This window comes from Myotis myotis, unplaced genomic scaffold (genome assembly GCF_014108235.1).
Source record: "Myotis myotis isolate mMyoMyo1 unplaced genomic scaffold, mMyoMyo1.p scaffold_m19_p_2, whole genome shotgun sequence".
NCBI classification, from domain to species: Eukaryota; Metazoa; Chordata; class Mammalia; order Chiroptera; family Vespertilionidae; genus Myotis; species Myotis myotis.
In genome coordinates this window covers 131,143,785-131,165,665 of record NW_023416324.1, presented here as the reverse complement: position 1 = coordinate 131,165,665, position 21,881 = coordinate 131,143,785, and the positions used below count along the sequence as shown (strand labels likewise).

General features: G+C 34.5%; 1 protein-coding gene across 1 annotated transcript in view; it reads right to left on the bottom strand.

Annotated features, from left to right (window-relative positions):
• Positions 1 to 677: 677 nt before the first annotated feature.
• EPHA3 (EPH receptor A3) overlaps positions 678 to 21,881 on the bottom strand; it is a 365,983-nt gene continuing 344,779 nt past the window's right edge. The window contains exons 16-17 of the mRNA XM_036349783.1: positions 7,470 to 7,625; positions 678 to 1,297 (exon numbers count right to left, since the gene is read on the bottom strand). Of these exons, the coding sequence (XP_036205676.1) occupies positions 1,192 to 1,297; positions 7,470 to 7,625 (262 nt within the window). The 3' untranslated portion in view covers positions 678 to 1,191. The remainder of the gene's footprint in view (positions 1,298 to 7,469; positions 7,626 to 21,881) is intronic.

Below are 21,881 nucleotides of genomic sequence, written 5' to 3'. Positions count from 1 at the left end.
TTATAATCATTAGCTAAAAACAGCTCAGCAATTATAAGCTAAGATATTGAGTGACATTTCAGAGCCTGCCAGAAAGTGATTGCTTTTTACTTATGCATTGGCCAACAGCCTGTGTTGCCAATTAATGCAGCAATTGAAATAGGATTCCAATTATTTACAGTGTAGCTATTCTCTATTTAGGAGCTCTAACTTAGCTTCTTTACCAATGAATGGTTTCCTAAACACCAGAATAGGGCAGGTATGTCATTGAGAACCCATTACTTACAAGCCAGTATATTACACTAAATTAGGAGCATATAGTTTATACTAAATGGAGAGACAAAAATATGTGAGATAATTCAGACTGTGAGAGATTTGGTTAGTGAATGAACAGGGAAGTTGATTTGGTTTCTATATATACATGGATGTTTTGAAAATCTGGAAAGAAACCTATGATTCCCTATGTTTAGTTTTCCATGTTTCCTACTGCTGACAATTTGAGAGAGCATTTGGCACTTGGCTGTAACAAATCCAAATTAAGTCATTGAGGCATAAATAGAAAACAATAAAAACAATTAGAAAGAAAATAAATATGTACTTTTCTTCAAAATTAAGACACATTTTACATTATAATTCTTAACAAAGCTAATAATTATAAATGTATGGTACTTAAAACAGCTACAAACTTTATATGCTATTTAACAAATAAAAGAGAATAATACAATGAAAAGGTAGTAAATATGGCCAGATAGTTTGAGGTATAAATTCCTCTGTTTTTCTTGCTTTTAAAGAAAAAAAATACCTGTTACAGATTTCTTCTGTGTAGAAAAATATCACGAGTCTTTTCCTTTGTGGCTAGTAGTGAACAGAGCCATTATGTTCATTTTGTTATTTCACTTGTTTTGCTTTTATAATAGTCAGTATATGATCCATGGCTCTAGGCTAGCTCTTCATCATTTCATGCTGAAGAATTTTAATTTCATCCATCAACTAATATAAAAAATCAATGGCAAAACAAAATAACACCCACCCACCAATCCACTTAATGATATGGGAAAATAAAGAGTTTTTAATTCCATTTTAAGGCATTTGTACTCATATATGAGTGTCTTATAGGGCTTGAAACTTCCACCAGTATCTCCCGCATTATCATCTGTCTGCAGAGTGATGCTACATCTTCCACAGCCACCACTCCCTTTGAGAAATAGCCCTTTACACTGGAACTGGACTATTCTTTGATTGTGTTTCTAGAGCTTTAATGCTACTGATGATCTTCTTCTGTGGCCCAACCACAGTGACACCAACCTTTTTCATGTCACTGTAAAAAAAAAAATATTTGGTGAGAATCACGCTTTCCTGGATAATATGTAAGCATGAGATTTTCAGTTAACAAAGCTTGCAAAATCATCCATCTTAGTGGTTTGGACATAATTTTTATTTTTACATCATCAATATATAGTATCCTGGCCATTTCACCTCTAATATTGTAGAAGAATATAAATGTTATATAAATGGGTTCAATAGTGTCCCCTCAAAATTTATGTCCACCCAAAACTACAATAGGCTCTTGGTGTATGTAATTAAGACAAAGATCAAGATGAGATAATACTGGGTTAGGGTGGACTCTAAATCTAGTGAGACTATTCTTATTAGAGTCAGAAAAGGACACACAGTGACAAAGAAGAGATACATGTGTAGATGGAAGCAGATATTGGAGTTATGTTGCCATAAACCAAGGAATGCTGGGATTCACCAGAAGCCGGAAGAAGTAAGGAAGGATTTGCCCTTGGGGACTTGTAGCCCTGCTAACATCTTGATTTCTGACTTCTGGACTCCAGAAATGTGAGAAAACAAATTTTGGTTGTTTAAGCCAATATCTTTGTGGTAATTTGCTATGACAGCCCTAGGACACTGATATAGATGGTCACGTATTCTTTGTAGGGGCATTATCCCATTCCCTTGAATCTGGGCCAGCTCCAGGACTACTTTGATTGACAGAGTATGTCAGAAGTGACACTGTATCACTTTCTACACTAGGGTATTCAGAAACTGCCATATTCAACTTCTTTTCCCTTGGGACACTCTCTCTGGGCCTCAAAGTGCCATATATGAAGTCTAACTACCCTGAGACATTGGAGAGGCCAGGTGAAAGTACTTAGCCTGCAGTCTCCGCTATGTAGCCATATGCACCATGTGACAGGAATGAAACCATCTCAGCCCTCCACACAAGGCCATATTCCTGTTAGATGAATACTTCAGTCAGCGCTGACACTATAGCAGAAGACCTTCCTGTCTAGGTCTGCCCAAATTTATAACCCATGGCATTGTGATATGCAAGAAAATTGTTGTTTTGGTCTTTAAGTTTTAAAACAGTTTGTTGTCAGCCATAGATAACTGGAACAATTTCTTAAAAGTAGAAAAAATTATAAGAATTGATTTCTATCAAAGTTACTAAATTTAAAATAGTTTAAACTCAGAAACCAGACATAAAATGAAGATTATAGAACAAAAAAAAGTCATTAAGAAAAATATGTTATATGAACATGTGCAAATCATTAATTAAATAGTCTTGACTCAAGTAATTATTTCATATATTCACCTCTTTCAGATATTGACTCAAACTGCCCCATCTCATGAGATCTTCCTGACCCTTCTATTTAATATAGTAAAACCTCTCTATATTCATACCTTCACTTCGTATTTTATTTTCTTCCAAACATTTTTACTGTTCAGCATATTACATTTCTTTCTGATTTATTTTCTTAATTCTCTATTTTACTCCCCAAGAATGTGAATTTCATACGAATAGGCATTCTTGTTGGTTTTGTACGCTGCTTATCAACCACACTCTGAATAATGGTTATCATTTAGTAGGGGCTCAATATGTTCTTACTAAAGAATAAATCAATAGTCCAAAATACAATTATCTGGGGAAATTGATACAGGAGTAAAGTATCACTTGTCAAAGAGACCCAGGCAAATTGAGAATGTTAAGAAGAAAACACTCTCTCTCTCTCTCTCTCTCTCTCTCTCTCTCTCTCTCTCTCTCTCTCATGCGCACGCGCACATGGAGCACCTTTATATTGAGCCTAAAGGAAAGAATGAGAAATTGGGACTTTCAACTTCAACTACATAGTAATGGACTAATGATTCCTTAAGAAATGAGTTCCCAAGCAGTAAAGCTGGACAAGTAGAAAATAGGTAACAATTTAAGAAACAATTTAGGTGATAATTAATTATTTCCTGCATAAAATTAACCAAGACTGGTTGCATGCCTATCACCTGAGCTGGCAATGAAGTTTCTGATGATCTACAGGTCACCGCCCTGATGCCATTCAAGGGGCTGACAAATTTTCTATGGACACCTTGTGTTTTTCCCAAGGTCCTCTCTGATCATACTCTTCAGCTGCCTTGCTTCACCTGGAAGGCTAGTGGGAAGTGACATCAAACTTGTCACTCTTCATGTAACTGTGGATAATGAAACCTTCACTTAGAGAATATAAGCTGTTTGCATTGACCCCCACTTTTGAAAGAAAATGCATTCCTTGGGGGATTTTGATTCTTTATATACCTTCAAAATGAGCAAGAAACATTTCTATCCTAGTCTCCGTATTATTTCAAAGTCAGGTTATGAATATATAGCCAGAAAACAGGGCGGATATAAATATATGTGTACAAATCAATAGATCCTGTCTCTTTTTGTATTTCTTTTAACATCTTTATTACAATTCTATATCATATTTTTATGACTCGCTAATATTTATCTCTTCTTTTTCTCTTTTTTTTTTAAAGCTCAAAAAAGAAAATAATGGATAGCAGAAAAAAAAGAATGTTTCAAGGTCGAATACTAATTTCCTGAGCTATTTGAGAAATTTAAGCACAATGACAGAGTAATATGACACAGTGCCATGCTGTGACTCTTGGCTCTGACCTCCCTCTGGAGCACCTGGACCTCAGCAGCCAGGAAAAATCAGATGCTGAGCATTCACAGAACTCTCTGAAGGGCCAGCCCAACTCTGGGGCTCTTGATTCAGTAGGAAGGACTGTATGTTCCAAGCTCACGCCTCAAGAAATCTTCATAAAACTTTAAGATTCCATGTCTCAGAACCCAATATAAGCAGCATTTTAATAATAAACATAATTTTGTTTAATGCCAAGGATTATATTGGAAAAGAGAATTAAAGCAATAATCCCTTTAAGTTATGCTTTAGCTTGGGTTTTTGTGGACTCTCCACTCTCTCTACCTCCTCCATAATGTCTTCTACCTACCACCTTGCCATGTACAAAATTGTTCTAAACATACAGCTGCTATAGTCTCAATAACACGCCCCACATGCTTATATCATCTTGACTACCCTGTTCAGAAGGGCAGTGGATAAGTTCAAGACCACAGGTCAACTCAAGATTGAGACCAGAGGTTAATGAGCTATATGGTACTTCAAAGGCAAAAGGATAGGTGATGACACTTGGAAAATGGCCTCCAAGAGTACAGGATAATGACATGTTGCAATGAATCTGCCTAATATTCATTACACACACTTTATTCTCTCTCCAGAGTCTATGGTCACTTTTTCCCCCTTTCTCATTCTCTCTTCCCTTATTACCTTAACCTTCTGAAATCTATCTTACGGTATTAAATAATATTTTAAAATATATGTTATATATACTGAATTAAATTGCATATTTTCTGTATTTCATCTGAAAATGAAATGACTTGAGTAGCTTGCTGTAAATGAAATCCTGAACTAACTGAAACAAGTTAATATTTAAGTTTGAAGCCCCATTGAACTTTTTCTGTGATTTGATAGTATGGATAGAAAAAATAATTTAATGTCCTTTTTTAGTTATCACTATCTTATTTTAGAAGACTCTCTGGAGTTATTTAATCAAGGGAATAATTTCTTAATTGAGTCTGAATGGCACAAAGAAAATAAGGATTGAAAGAAATCAAATTCAAACAATAAACTTAAGACTGAAAAAAGGATGAAATACTGGGTTAAATATTTTAAAGGATTTAAGATATCAATGTTGTCTCATTAGAATTCCCCAAATAATTAGTGTATTAATTTTTTTTTAATTCTAATTTTTGTAGTATAAACTATGGGCAGGAGGTACACCACACTGAGATCTAAGAAATAATTCTTTTCAAGGAATTTCAGGCCAATAGATCTTAATTCTATCTTGTTCCTGAGCTCAGGAGAAAGGACAGAAGAAAGATAACTGTGGAGTTTGAAATGCAGACAGATCTGAAACTATGTGACTCAGTGTTAAGTACAAACCTGAAAGAGTTGAGTCTCAGGAAAGTCCGTTTTCATCTTGAACGTACAGATTGTTTAAATAATAATAATAACTATCAAGTGAAAACATTCTAACCAGCAAAAAAGAGCTTACTGTCCAACACTGTATGGTTGAGACAAATATATCTCTCAATTGGAAATGTAACATGCTGCCACTTCACCTTTTTAAGCAAATAGCTTTCTTAACATATTCACAACTTACAATGTCTGACTATATTTAAATTGTGAGCTGGCAGTTAATCAGATTAACAATGTTCTGCCTCATCCACTTCATTATTTAAAAGTTATTAAGTGTTGATATTTTATTGAAAATATACATTTATAAAATGTTGCCTTTGAAAATCTGGCAATGGTGTGGAAATATTCAACTGTGTTTGCTCTCCCCTATGCTTCTGTGCCCCAAAGCAGGTGTCTTGTATACCATAACCCCAACTGTTTATATTAATAAAATAAGAATTAAAATATTTAAATATATTACTATATCCTGTGATTGTGTATGATCAAAATAACTACTACCGAAAGTCAAAGCGTGTTACAGATTGAGTCAGAAGTCTATTCAATAAACAGTGAATTTCCCTTTAAACAGGAATACCAACACAGGTTAAATAGACTAGAATAAGCTTATTTTTTTCAGAACAATTCTCCTCTTCCATAGTAATAAACGAGGTCCTTTTGTGACTTGTTGTGTTTCTGATTGGAATATTATGCCATGAATGATCAACTTCTTTACCTACTTACTAGGCACTTATATCTCTACTAATTGCACTGCACATTCCTTTTTGATAGCTCATCTGTAGCTCTCCACATTGGCTTTGTTTAAATGATTGACAAGATGATAATAAAAGTTTTAAATATTCAACAATATTTAAATATTCAACAATATTCAAATATTCAACAATATTTAAATATTCAAATATTGGTAGGAGAGGTTAACGTAAAGGAAATAGAGGGCAACAAAGAGATTGTTTTAAGAGACAAAGATGAAAGATATAAGATTCTGAAACAAAGATGGACACAGTTTTCAAACAAACTGTACAAGCTACAAAACTATGTATAAGTTGGTGTATCTGGCCAAGACAAAAACTTTTTCTTTTGGAACAGTTCTCTATTTTACCCTCAGAAAAAGGCTCCTAGAGCCAAGTTCATGCCATCTTACTTCACCTCTTTTGAACAGAAATAGTTTTATAATGGAAAACATATGACTTTGAAGGTGTCATATACAAGTAGCACTGAGCCCATCCAAATTTTCTTTTGAGGGCTTGGGGTTAAGAGAGTTGGGCCCTAGTCAGTTGAGTAGCAAACTAAGATTGCATGACTGAGGGCTGAGAAAGCCATTTTTATCTAGGGTCATGGGAGTGCAGCAAAAGTCACTGTGCAGAAAAAGAAAAGAATGATGTAGGTTACATTAAGAAATGAAGTAAATTGACTCTCACTCACAGGGAAAAGAATATGGCTTCTAATTCTTTACTGCCAGCTCCCAGTTACCATAGCTTGTGAACAAAGATGACGGTTATTGACTAATCACTGGATTCACATGGTAAACCCCCTTCCGTTAAGCCCATGTGTTTCCCCAGCCAAAGAATTGCTATTATCCAAAGATTTCTGTCTAAGAAATTCATCATATTATATTTAATTATTATTGCCTTTTAACACATCAAACCATATAAATTATTTATATTGTTTTTCCAAGCTGAATAGAAGCTTTTTAAGGAAAACAATAAAGTAATACCTTAAACTTATTTGTAACTTCATTTGCAAAGATGAAATCCTTCATAGACTCAATCATAGATGGTGATATGCTTATTTAGCAGCTGTGAAAGCTGCTTCTGACTTTAGCATGTCTCCCTGTATACCAGCTTACCCACTTAAATTTTTCTTTTCCATTTCCACAGAAAGTAGGTTTTGTTAAAAGTCACAGAAAACACAAAATCATCATGCCCTATCTGCTCATGTTTTTAGTTAAGGGCTTGGGTCTGTGTATCTGTTGGTATAACTGAAGGAAGAAGATACACCAATACACATAAACCCAAAAGGTGTTATTTATAAAGAGAGAGACCCAGGAACCAGTTCAGTGGTTACAGGGAACAGTAAGTAACTCAGAGGTTCAACTAATATTTATAACCCATTAATCCAAAACATGTATGCTCAGTAGAAAGTTTAGAATCATTCAGTCTTCTTAAAAACTTTTCTTACTCTGTAGAAATCTTGGCTATGGTGTCACAAGAACTGTATTCCACGCCTGTGAAGATTTCTTTGCACTGTGCTGTTCGAACACCATTAAGCCAGTCACTTGTTGTGCGGAAGGTAGTGATGTCAACATTGCTTTGGTCCAGAAGAAGGTTTGATGGCCTGCAAGAAAAGTAAATATCAAAGGGAGAGAGGACAGGAGTCAACAGAGTTTCTGAATGTCAAGATTTGACACCTTTTTAAATCACTGAAACTTGGCCAATGAAATGCATAAATATGTCCATACATACTTCACTAATTTAATTCATTTAACCATTAGCAAAGATGATCTTAATTTAGGATACAATTATTACAAACATGATGCACTGAATAAGTTATTGTCTACTTTAATGATGGGTTTGGTTTTCCATATTAAATCCTGACCATTGTTCAGGTTACTGCCTGTCTAAACGACAGTTTGGACAACATAAACTATACTTATAGCAAGACACAAAGTCAGCACAGATTTAAATAATGTCACAAATGTCATTAAAACTAACAAAAAGAGTGGAAAGCAGTGATGAGTAACAAATGAAATCATTGCATGTGTGACAACACCAAAAGGAGAGTTCATTATATATATTGAGTTATACTTGTATATGTAGAGTTCAATATATATATATATATATACAGTATATATATGTATATATATATATATATATATATAGTATATATATACATTACCTATCTATCTATCTATCTATATATATATATATATATATATATATATATATATAGAGAGAGAGAGAGAGAGAGAGAGAGAGAGATAATGGATTAATGAATAATAAAAAGAGAGAGACTTTTTCATCCTACTTATGTCACTAAATATGATATGATTTCACTCATATGTGGGATCTAAAATAGAAAGTAACCAACAAGACAAAAAAACCAAAACTCATAGACACAGAGAACAGTATGGTGGTTACCAAAGTGATAGGGGGTTACAGGAGAGGTAGAGGAGGGTAAAGAGGGTTTAATATATAGTGATGGAAGAAGACTTAACTTTAGGTGGTGAACACACAATGCAATATACATATCATGTATTATTAGAATTGTACACTTGAAACCTATATAATCTTATTAATCAATGTCATCCCAATAAATTTAATAAAATTAAAAAAAGAAATTAATTGACTGTTACTGTGATTTGTATTGCACATTATAATCAGCATTAAGAAGACTTTCTAGCCCAGCCATTGTGGATCAGTGGTTGAGTGTTGACCCATGCACCAAGAGGTTGCCGGTTCGATTCTGGGACAGAGCACATGCCCTGGCTGCAGGTTTCATCCATATTGGGGGGTGTGCAGGAGGCAGCCAATCAGTGATTCTCTCTCATCATTGATGTTTCTATCTCTCTCTCCTTCTCCCTTCCTCTTTCTGAAATCAATAAAAAACATTTTTTAAAAAGAGAAGAACTTCTAGCATTGTTTTATATAATTACAGGCCTAACCAAAGATCTATTACCAACTGTCATATGGTGAACCAAAGGGATGTAAAAGAAATGGAAGAGAGCATATTTTCACCCTAGAAGAGCTCAAAGAAGCAGCCTTTTGGTGAATTGCCCTTGGGGTAGGTTTTTCAGCTCCCAGTAACCTCTTCAATTCTCCTTTAACTCATGAGACTGGAACCAGTCTCCAGGTGGACAATTGTCCTATTACTTCATCTTAGAAAGGTCCCTGGGTTCAAATAGCCCATAATATTTATTTGTACTTTTAGTCTATAGGATTAATACATGAAAAATACTACCATATTTTCTTGCTCCAATAATTTTGTTGTAGTTGTATTGTTAATTATCCTTCTTACCTCAGTAGCTTAGCTGGTAAGGGTTTGAATCATGCAGAAGAGCTGGATTTATATTAAGTATGTTTAAAGAACAGTCTTTCTTAAGAAAATGAACAGAGGACAAGTTGAGGATGGGATCTCTGGATGCATGGTGCATTAATTAATATGTCAGAAAACTTTTAGGATCTTTTTGATGTGGACCAAATGTCTCCAAGGACATTTTGGACAGTATCATTGTCTTGTAAAGTGTCATAACCTAATTTTCATCTTACAACTGAGAGGGTACATTTAGATTTTTGCCTCTTCCGAACATTTTATATTTTGTGATACTGCAGTAGCATTTAGTCAACATTGAGCTCTTGAAAACTTTAAACATTATTTAAAGTTAGTGACTATTAGAATATTTTTAAACCAGAACTTCCCATTTTCATACATATTGAAAATTAATAATTGGCCTAAATGAAACCCATCTTTTGAAATGCTTTTTAAGTTCAAAATTTATAATTATTTTTCAAAAGACAACAAAACTAACCAAAAATACATTAACATGAATTTATCATTATTTTAGAAACAGATTAGCTTTTTAAGGTACCAATTCCAATATTTTTAGAAATAGCATGAAATAACAGCAAATGATCCGTCCAGACACACATAAACTCTATAGTGTTTTACCTGTGAATACCAACCCTGAATATCTTCTAGGATATGTGGTAAAAGCTTTTGTTCTCCTGAAAAAATGTCTCTGTGAAGCACATCTATATATATGCTAACTGTACCCATTATTTAAAGGAATTTTTAATTGGGTAATTTCTATTACCATGATGACATTTCTTCAACTCACCCCCTGACATACAGGAGACATGTATAAGTGTGAGGTCAAGATTTTTAAATCTGAAAACTTTTATATCATGCTCTAGACATGCATCCTCTTGTGGGGACACATGAGAGGAATGTAATTGACTATTTGAATTTTGTTGGAGGTACATAAACCTATTTGGTAAATATGGTCAAATTTTAATGAAATTATAATGCTGAGTTTAAGAAAAAAATAGTAATGTGACAATTTGGTTTGCCCTCTATATTTATCCTCCATGGCAAATATAGATCTGTAGCTAGTTCTCTCACTGGCAGAATCATTTGTGAAGTAGAGGACAGCTTAAAGTGGAGGACTTTTCAATTATCTTTCCCTTAGACTAAATCAACTACTTAAATCCTCTCTACTTTAAGCATTTTTTAAAAATATATTTTGTTGATTTTTTATAGAGAGGAAAGGAGAGGGATAGAGAGTTAGAAACATCGATAAGAGAGAAGCATCGATCAGCTGCCACTGTGGATGTGCCTGCAACCAAGGTACGTGCCCTTGACCAGAATCGAACCTGGGACCCTTCAGTCCCCAAGCTGACGCGCTATCCAGTGAGCCAAACTGGCCAGGGCTCTACTTTAAGCATTTTGATTATAAATTAAAACTTAAAATTATGGAGTTTATAATTTATGTTTATGTCTTATGGTTTAATATTAACTAACCTTCAGAGGTTATCTTTTTAAGAAAAAGGTAGAGACAAAAGAGGCATTATTTTAAAAAACATTAATTTTCTTTCCTTTAGGAATATATAAATATAAATATAACATTTTTTAAATTATTTTATTATGGAATATATATATTATATAATTTTCTATAATCCTTTAAATCTTTAAATTACTCATCAGATAAAGATAAACCAGTTAATTTTAATAATTGAAAATATCTTGTTTTTGTTTGTTCCTTAGAACTTTATTTTAATAACTGAAAATCTCTTGTTTTTGTTTTTTCTAAGAATTTGAGGAACCCAATTTCCAAAACTTGCATGATATTCTTGGGTTGTTTTGGCATGGTCATCATGGCCAGCCTTTGTCACTAGCCAGAATTAAATATAACATTGGATCCATTGGAAAAATCATTGAATCAGTAAACAAAATTAATAGAAATAACAATAAATCTTATGTGAGAAAATTTTATAAGAAAAATGAAATGAGACCTAGAAAGAAGACAATATTATATTAAAATATCTACAGACATGCCCCCCGCCCCCATATAATACCCCACAGCTTGGATTTCCACAGTAGCTGTACATAGACTCTAATGTAAACTGTTGTAGACTCTTGGACTCATGAATAGCAATACTTTTTATTTATGGGTTTGTGGGTCTAAAGAATCAAACCCCAGGACATTTATTCAGAATATTTATGAAGCATGCCTAATAGCAAAATGTAGTTTTTCTTTCTTCTCAATTCAAAATGGGTTGTATTTTAAAATTCAACACTATAACCTGGCTCAACAAGAGTTTAGAGAAAATTAGTATAAACAGATCGAAATAGAACAGGATGTGAGGATTAAGGATTAGAGTGACCCCAACCGAGCTTTTCTGTTTATTACTTGGATCAAAGTGCAAGGAAGACAGAGAATGACCTAATTTTAATGCCAGTGACCTCAGACTAACCAGCCCTGCAAAGTATCATTTTTCCACTTCCAGGATTTCTCTGGGGAATTGAAATAAAATTGGTTCCTTTCCTCCTCGGAGAGGACATCTGGAGAGTTTATCAATGGATAGGAATTTGTCTCTCACTGTGAAGAGCCTGTGATGTCTCTTCATGCTCACCAAGGGAATGTGGGCTTTTTGAGCAGCTGCAGGCATTGGCGTTTTTTTAGACCCAGCCCCAGACATTGGGTCTGAAGGGGAAATTTATAGGCTGGGTGATGTGCACCGTGAGCTCACACTTTTACTAGACAAATTAGATAGGTTTCAATCCGTGCAGCTGTAAATGATGTCCTGCAGAGTTCCACCTGATCTTTTACAGCTTTTCATAAATCAGTACCTACTGGCTGCAGAACACAGTCATTAAAAAGAAATCATGGAAATTATATGTTTGCTCAGGGGAAACAAAAAAATAACTTTCCTCCCTCCTTCTCTCCCTCCTTGTATTTAGGTTCGTGAATTATTCTTTTGTGGATATCCATACTGTTGCATTACAGGTACATCTATATTTTCTTCCCATCCATTCTTATTTTATCTGTAAATGCTTTCATATCAATTAGTCCCAGATACTGGGAAACAAATATCAAAAAGCCAGTCCCAAGAATATCTTCTCATAATGATCTTATTTCATTTTGCGTTAGGATTCTAAACTATGGGGATTGAATGCTCAGTTATCCTTCTGTAACATAAGAAGACTCCTTTTGGTTTAAAAAGGGCTTTATTTTTCATGTATTAAAATAATAGTTAATACACATTTTTGAATGAATAAGTAGAAGCTTACTGAATCTAGAAATAGTAATAATACTGGAGATGTATGCTATACCACTGAACTTATATGCATTTTCTGTTGTGAATAGTTTCTGGACTATATTAATTCCAAAGAGTAATTTCAAAAAGAAATATTAATTATTTCTACTTTTATGATTGTCTTAAAATAATAACATTTTTTCAATATATTTTATAGTTTAGTGTTATTTTTTATTATTTCAAAGGATAATGATCACACACTGTATTTCAAGGGGAAATTTTGTACTTGCCCATTTTTTAAAAGTGTGGATGTATGATGATCTTCATCTTTTTATCTCTAACATTAAAATATCAACTATAGTTAAATAAATTTAATTTGTTATCAGTAACTAAAAGTAATGTTGAGTATGTATAGCTCCCAAAAGTGGAGTAATATGTAAATAACAAATTAAGGAGAAGTAAAGTCATTGTATTTAATTATCTCTAGGTGTTAAAGACAAAAATCTTAGCAGTTATAGCTATTGTATATGTTTTAATTATTTCCAGTAGAAAATTACCTATTTTTATTTGTAAGATTAAAAAAAAAAATCACCTGGGTACTTAACATGTATTTATGTCCCTCCAAAAGGTTCAGTGAGGAAAGTCACCCGGTCAGTTTCAGAATTGGAGGTCAAAGTCATTTGGAAAAACAGAAAGCTTTTGGGTCATTCAATTTTTTTAAAGCATATATTTGCCAACAGCAATTATTCTCTAAAATAATTTATTATGTACTCTTAGAGATCAGAAGCACTTTATTAATGATAATGCCATTAACAGTGAAAAATCGCTTTGCTTATACTTTCTATTTATCTTGTCTAGTAATAAAAATAACTCTCTTCAAACAGTGAGCAATGCAATGAAACAGTATATTTAATAGCATTTCAGATAAATTAAGTAGAATTGAGTTTTCAGAATCTCATTCTAAATATATTTAGCATATTTTTGGTCTTTATTCGATGAAATGAATTGCCTGCCTTTTAAAACCACATTTTAAATGTATTGGATATATTGTTTAATACTGTATACCAAGAATTTGTATTCCTTAAATTTATAATAGTATTGAAGAATCTAGTGATCTGAAGTGTGAAAAATTCTATGGGTTTAAAGAACAAGTCATTTCTCTATTTCATTCGATAGATAAACATCCAAAAATAAAAAAGTACCTGATTACCTGAATAGAAACAACTTCAATCTCTCATTTTTATTAATCTTTTTCATTTTTAAGTAATCTACATTCATAAAAGTAATTGAATCAATTTATTTAAAGCAGGAACTTTATTATAAAACTAATCTTGCAAAAATAGATTCCTTTAAAACATAAATTCTGCTTATTGCTGATTTATGCATAATAAGCATCTGTTATAAAATAAAAGAGCACTTTTTTGGTGTAAGACCATTTTTAACTTATTTATATTGCACTATTTTCTATCAATAAGTTTTTTAAAAAATTGCTTCAATTCTTAAAAAACTGAGGGATATTTTTATCCTTTTACACATAAGCACTATGATTATATCCATGTTTTCTAAATTTCTCAAAAACACTATTTTCATATTGCCATTTTCATCATTCAATTATTACAAAACCTCTCAAATGTTGCATTTCATCTATTACTCTAAAAAAAAATCAAAATATACTCTGAAAAGAAGCTGATGTCCTCATTACTTCATTGAAAGGCTTTTCCCTCAGTTGTCTTTTTTTGTTTGTTTCCCTTCACCTTTTTGCAACTTTTGATAATAGTTCATTCTATCTACTTCTGAAAAATTAATTCCTTCAGCTGGGATTCTCTGTAGTGGTCTAAATTTCATTCTTAACTCTCTTCTGCTCTGTTATTGGTACTGTACTCCAAAGCTTGTAGAGAACTGTTTCCTTTATTTCTGTGTTGGAATCTGTGCAGGAGGATAATGGTCTGAGATGTCTTAGGATTGCTATCCACTGGCATTGATTGGTTCTATAATCTTATCTAACAAAAGGCTAATATGCAAATTGACTGAATGGCAGAACGTCCGGTCACTATGATGCGCACTGAGCACCAGGGGCAGACGCTCAACGCAGGAGCTGACCCCTGGTGGTCAGTGTGCTCCCACAGTGGGAGTGCTACTCAGCCTGAACCCAGGCTCACGGCTGGCACTAAGGATGTCCTTAGTGCTCGAGGGCTTAAGCCGTCAGCAGGGCATCCCTCAAGGGCTTCTGGACTGCAAGAGGGTGCAGGCCCGGCTGAGGAACCTCTCCCCCACACCGCCATTGCATGAATTTTGTGCATCAGGCCATTAGTATCCTTATAAGGAGCCTGAAATCTCCACTGGCTACCATTATACTCTACTACATATGAAGGACGCATTCACTCATTTCAATTAGCTTCTTGGCTCTTGTAGACATTTGAGTTAGTGACTTCTGGACTAAAAAATTGAGGCACTTAAGAGATTTCAAAAAGATCCCTGGACCCCAGGGCAGCACAGAAGTAGCCAAGAGAAGCTATAAAACACAATAGATTGGAATGAGGGAATTTCAATGTCAACTTATGTGAACTAATACTCGCCACTCTTCACAGATTAAAGTGAAGAGTTTACTGATGATCCATGGAACATGAAAGGTTTAATTAGAAATAAAATAATTTTAGAAAAATAAAAATGGATATATTAGTGGTGAAAGCCAGCTTTACTAGATTGAGATCTGTACCTGCTGAACATGGTTTTGACTGAGGCTTCTTTTGTTTTCTTTAGATAGAGAACACTAAATTGTATGCCTAGATTTAATTTTAATGTTTTCCCCAGCTTGAGATGTGAACTTCTAGCTTCCTGTGGACGCAGTCTAATTGCATCCAGAATGCTAACCTGCCTCGCGGTCTGTCTTCCTTCTGCAGTTCGTAAGAGCACTGCTCTCAGGGTGCCCCATGGGCAGAACCGGGAAGCACTCTCTGGTACGTTCTCTGTCACTCTGCACATCTCACTAGTCACCCTGTCCCACAATGCTCACTCCAGTAAAACTTTCTGAATTCACATTCTTGAATATGTTGTCTTTTTGCTCAAATAATTCATTATTCTGAGGACTATTAAAGTGTTTTTGAAGATTTATTTTCCTTCCATATATAAAAACAAGCTATTGAGGGTGGAGGTTGGGTTACCTATACTAACACCAAAGGCCCTAGCATAATGCCTTGCACTAAATACTACTAAATACAAAGGTGTAGCTTCATATTGGTATACAATAAAAATTTCAAATTTATACATGTATTCTCCAACTCTACTTTTTGGAAAATAAATCGATTACTAGAAAAGAAACAAAACATTTAAAGTGATGTATAGATTTAATGTACTTTCTAATAAAAAAATGACATATTTCACAGATATGGAACAAATATTTTAAAAATAATTGTATGGAACCCAATAAGACCCTGAATAGATTAAAAATCTTAAGAGAGAAAAAAGGAAATTTGTAGGGATCACAGTACCAGATATCAAACTATACTACAAAGTCATTGTAATCGAAGAGCCTGGAATTGGCACAAGAACAGTCATATAGATCAATGAAACAGAACAGAGACTCCAGAAATAAACTCATGCCTTTATGGTCAGGTAATATTTGACAAAGGAAGCAAGAGCATACAATGGAGTGTAAATGGTGTTGGGAAAATTGGACAATACACGCAAAAAAAAAATGAAACTGGATCATCAACTTATTCTATATACAATAATAAACTCAAAATGGATTCATACTTAAATGTTAAATTATAAAACCATAAAAATCCTAGAATAAAACATAGGCAGTAAAATATCGGACATCTCTCTCATAGCAATATTTTTGCTGATATGTCTCCTATGGCAGGGAAATAAGTGAAAAAGTAAACAAATAGGACTACATCTAACTAAAAAGCATAGCAAAAGAAACCATCAACAAAATGAAAAGGGAACCCACTGTATGGGAGAATGTATTTGACAATGATAAAACTGATAAAGGGATTAATTTCCAACATATATAAGTACTCATACAACTTAATAAAAGGAACACAATCCAATTAAAAAATGGGCAAAAGACCTGACTAGGCACTTCTCCAAGAGGGCATACAGATGGCCAAAAGATAGATGAAAAAAATGCTCAAAGTCACCAAGCAACAGAGAAATGCAAATTAAAACTACAATGAAGTATCACTTCACACCTGTCAGAATGGCTACCACCAATAAATCAACAAACAACAAGTGCTGGCAAGGATGTGAAGAAAAAGGAACCCTCATGCACTGCTGGTGGGAATGCAGACTGGTGCAGACACTATGGAAAACAGTACGGAGTTCCCTCAAAAAATTAAAAGTGGAACTGCCTTATGACCCAGCAATCCCACTTGTAGGAATATATTCTAAGAGACCTGAAACACCAGTCAGAAAGAATATATGTACCCCTATGTTCGTAGCAGCATTATTTACAATAGCCAAGATCTGGAAACAGCCTAAGTGCCCATCAGCACATGAGTAGATAAAAAAGCTGTGTTTACACAATGGAATACTACAGGGTTGTAAAAAAGAAGGAACTCCTACCCTTTGCAGCATAAATGGACTTGGAGATTATTATGCTAAATGAAATAAGCAAGTCAGAAAAAGACAAATACGATATGCCTTCACTAATATGTGGAAACAAGTGAACAAAATAAATGATATAGAACCAGAGGCATGAAGCATTAGAACAGACTGATGTCAGAGGGGAGAGAGATAGGGAGGACTGGATAAAAGTACCAGCAGGAGAGGAGATTAGCCACAAAACATATACATAACCCATGGACACAGACAATAGGTTGGTGAAGACCTTGGGATAGGGACAAGTGTAGGTTGGGGGCGTTAATGGGAGGAAAAGTGGACATTGGTAATACTTTCAACAATACAGGTATACTTTTTTTTAAAGAATAATTATATGGACCTCTAGACTGTGTTGTCAGAGAATGCCTTAGTTAATATAAGATGTAGAAGCTACTGCCTGAAGGAAGACGGATGCAAAGGAGCACAGCATGTGCTACTGTCTTCCTATCTGAAATCCTTTGGTTTTCAGAAGGAACTAGAACTTGGCCACTGAGGCTACAGAGCTATTTTAGTGTAAGTGGCACAGACCCCATCCCCCTCTCACACTTTTGTCTCTCTGTCCACAAAGCAGTTGTGTAAATCAAATCATGTCACTGATCTGCTCCAAATGCCTTAATAAATCCTCATGAATTTCAAATCCTAGTGTCCTTGCCATGGCCTGGGGAACCTTAGGGCTCCTGCTGCTATTTTCTGTCTTAGGCTCACCTTAGAGCCTTTTCCTTTCCCTACTGCTCTTGTCATGTGATTCTTCTGCCACTTCCTAGAGCCCTCCAAACTCATCTGCAGTTTCTTATTCCTATGCCAAGATTACTTTTTGGGAGACAGGGTTGGGGGAGAATGATGGGAGGGTTCTTTATATACATGGCTCTTTTCCTTTCTTAAGGTCTCAGCCAATATTAACACCACAAAAGGCTCTTTTCCAACAGCTCCTTTATTATCTATTACAATTATCTATCAATTTTCTTCCTCTAGTCTGTACTTGCCTATTGTATAGTGTACATCTTCTACAATGAAAGCTACAGGATGGCAAGGACCATATTTGTGTTCTTCACTGTTCTCTGGATTCTACCTATGCCTAGTACAAGGTAGATTGGCATACAATAAATAGTCATTGAAAAATGAATAAATAAGCATTTGAATAAAATAAATGACATTGGAGAAGCATGACTATTTAAATCATCAAAATGGCTTAGCTGGTGTGGCTCAGTGGTGGATGTCAACCTGTGAACCAGGAGGTCATGGTGCAATTCTCCATCAGGGTACATGGCCGAGTTGCAGACTCAATCCCCAGTAGGGGGCATGCAGGAGGTAGTTGATCAATGATTCTCTCTCATCATTGATGTTTCTCTCTCTCCCTCTCCCTTCCTCTTGGGAATGAATAAAAAAGAAATTTAAAAAATCATCAAAATGAGTCCAGATTTTTTCTAAGTATAATGGGAAATCAAGATTGGTTATAAACTGGTTACCAATATATCATACATATTTTGATAAGAAAATTCTGAAGACTATATGAAAAGATGTTTGGGACAGGCAAGAACGGAAGTAGGGGCACATTAGAAGGCTATTGCAGTGGTCCACATCAGAAGGGGGGAAGTTATATATATATATAGAAGAGAATGTTTGTAGACAGGTTGTGTTGATCCAATGATCACCAACATCAAAGTGTGGGGGAAGGGAAAGAGGTACCAAGACTTACTCTAATCCTCATGGGTAAATGAATAGGTGCTGGCACACTCAACTAAATTAGAAAGGCAGTGGAACAATAAGGCTACCTGGAGAAATAAAAAGATATAATTTTTAGATGTGTATGAGTCTTTTCTTTGAGAACTTTGCTGTGAAGGGTGGTAAAAAAATCAGGAAGTAGTTAATAGAGATGTGGGACCAATGGAGGTTATGTTGACAAACAGAATCTCTTAAATTCACCTACTGATAACATTTACTTTTTTTAAAAAAAAATCCACATTGAATCCACCTTTCCTAGAGATTTTTGAAATGCTAGCCTGTGATAGACCTGGATAGTTGTTCATTTAATATCCAGTCATTCTTATCACCAGGAAAATTTGAGAAACAATGTAATAGAATATATTTCTATGATAATGAACCTTTAGAAAGGAATAAATAGAATATGTAAGAGAGATTGAGAGAGAGGATTTGCCTCTGACAAGTAGAAGGACACTTCCTTCTAATTAGAGATAAGAAGAACAAGGTATGTGAATGTAGGCACCACTAAGTTTCTATTTAGCTGCTAGAATTTCCCATTTGGTAGCTTGTATTTTCTCAATAAATTATGCGGCAAGGGCATCACTGGGAAATTAAAGGTGGAAGGCAATGAATTCAATCAATTATAAAAAAGGATGAAATAATCATTGTCAAAAGTGGAAAACCAAATTTTCTACAATGAAAGATTTATTGATGTATGGTAATTTGAAGTTGTTGTTAATAAAATCATAGTGACACAATCTTCCCTGTTTCATATTTCAACTAGAGGCCCACTGCACAAATTCATGCACTAGTAAGGTCCTTTGGCCTGGCTTGCAGGATCAGGTCGAAACCGGCTCTCTGACATCCCCCGAGGGGTCCTCGATTGCAAGAGGGTGCAGGCCGGACCCAGGGACCCCACTGGTGCATGATTGGAGCTGGGGATGGACATGGGAGGTTGGCCAGCTGGGGAGGGACTGTGGTAGGGCTCTAGGGCATGTCCAGCCCATCTCACTTAGTCCTGATCAGCCGGACCCCAGAGCAAACTAACCTACTAGTCAGAGCATTTGCCCCCTGGTGGTCAGTGTACATCATAGCTATTGGTCGACCAGTTGACTATCTGCTCCCTGTTGGTCAGTGCACATCATAGTGAGTGGTTGAGTGGCCGTAGCATATTATGCTTTGATTGGTTGAACGGATGACCGGACGACCAGCCACTTAGCATATTAGGCTTTTATTATATAGGATGGCAATACGTACACATATGAAAACAATTTCCAAAAATTTTATATTTAGTAAATTTAAAAAGATGGTACTTTCTAGAAAAATACTTATTTTCCCTAAAATTGCATTTGTTGCTACAAAATACATTAATTTATTCAGGTTTTAAAGATTATATATTATGAGAAAATATATTCAACATATTTCAATAAGAATTAAAAGGTGAATTTAAGAAATGTGTTAAAATTTGGATGCTAGGACATATTCTGACATACTATGATCTGATATTGAGACAATTTCCCCCTAATTGGAGTTAAATATCCCTAGATCATACAATATGGGTAACTCTTTATATTGCTAATACCACCCTGTGGAAATACTTTTGAATGTCTTTTTTATTATATGGAAAGAATTGAAAAGATGTTCTTTTTCGCTATGATTGCTATTGAGTGAAGATCAAAAGAAATGACTTCAGGGTACAAAATGAGGACCATATGGCCCAGGAAAGGACAAGTTTGTTATCCTGTTAGTTGTTAGATTGTCAGGTAGATTTCCAAAAGAGTCTGTGTAGTTTCACTCTGTGAAACTTAGAACAGAGATTCATCCTTACAGGATAAGCTGTAGGTAGTTTTACCTATTTAAAAAATCGCATTTAGTTCAGTGACCCCTAAATGTGATTTCCAACAAATAATGTATAATTTTTATATACTGATATTAAGACTGGTTCAGATTCCCCTTATTCATCTTATTTGAACACAATGTAATAATGGGATCATGAATATTCAATATAATTATACCTATTCAGGTAAAAAAATCACGTATTCTATTAAAAAGTACTTTAGTAAATGCTCTATCAGCATGCAACTCATAGCTGTCAATGACTGTCAGTAAAAAGGGCAGATGTGCAAAAAGGACTCAAGCAAAGAAAACTTCCAATAGGTACTATATTACACCTTTTACATGTGAGTCATATTGCTTCATCATTATGCAGTATTTGCACATACCACTTACTACTGTGGATTTGTGTACACTTTAAATGTAGATACTTTTACTAAAACTCTGTAATTTTCCCATTAAAGCACACATCATCAAAATGTGAAAGACCTGTTTCTCTCTTATGTATGAGAAAATAAATTATTAAACAATATAGTTTTGTCTTTAGTTTCCCTAAGAAGCACTAAATATATTAATACTTCTTTTCTTCTCATATGGCCCCTGACATAATTTATCCTGCCTTACCCATTTCTTCTATTTCACTTTGTAGGGGCACTTTAGTTTACATTCTTCAAAACCATTAAGAGAATGGAGGAATAAACATGAAATCTAATGGACATTGTGCATTCTGGATTGCTGTGTGTATGTGATGCATTGATGTTGTGTTGCTGTCTTGCGACATTGCCATTATTTCACTCTTAGTTTTATCCTTGACAGAACCTAAAAATGTAATTGGCACACAATATGGGTTGAATAAATAGTGGCTTAATTAAGGGGGTATTGCATTCTGCTACCCAATGTAATGTTTTGGAAGCATTTTTATTATTTTTGTAGCTTTACTTTAAGTGCAGAATAAATCAGGACTTCACTAGAATTCCTTACCACTCCAGGACATTTTTTTTCCTGTTTAAATAGTTGAGAGTGAAAAGAAGCTATGGGTCCTATTTTCCAAAGACTTAGGCCTGAATGTAAATTCACTTCTAGTGAAGATGAAAATTAAAAATAACAGGGAATTTCATCTTTATCATTAAATTGCATGAGATTTCTTCCTGACCAATTTCAAAGGAGAAAAAAAAATGTGCCTCTTCAGTCTTGAGGAATA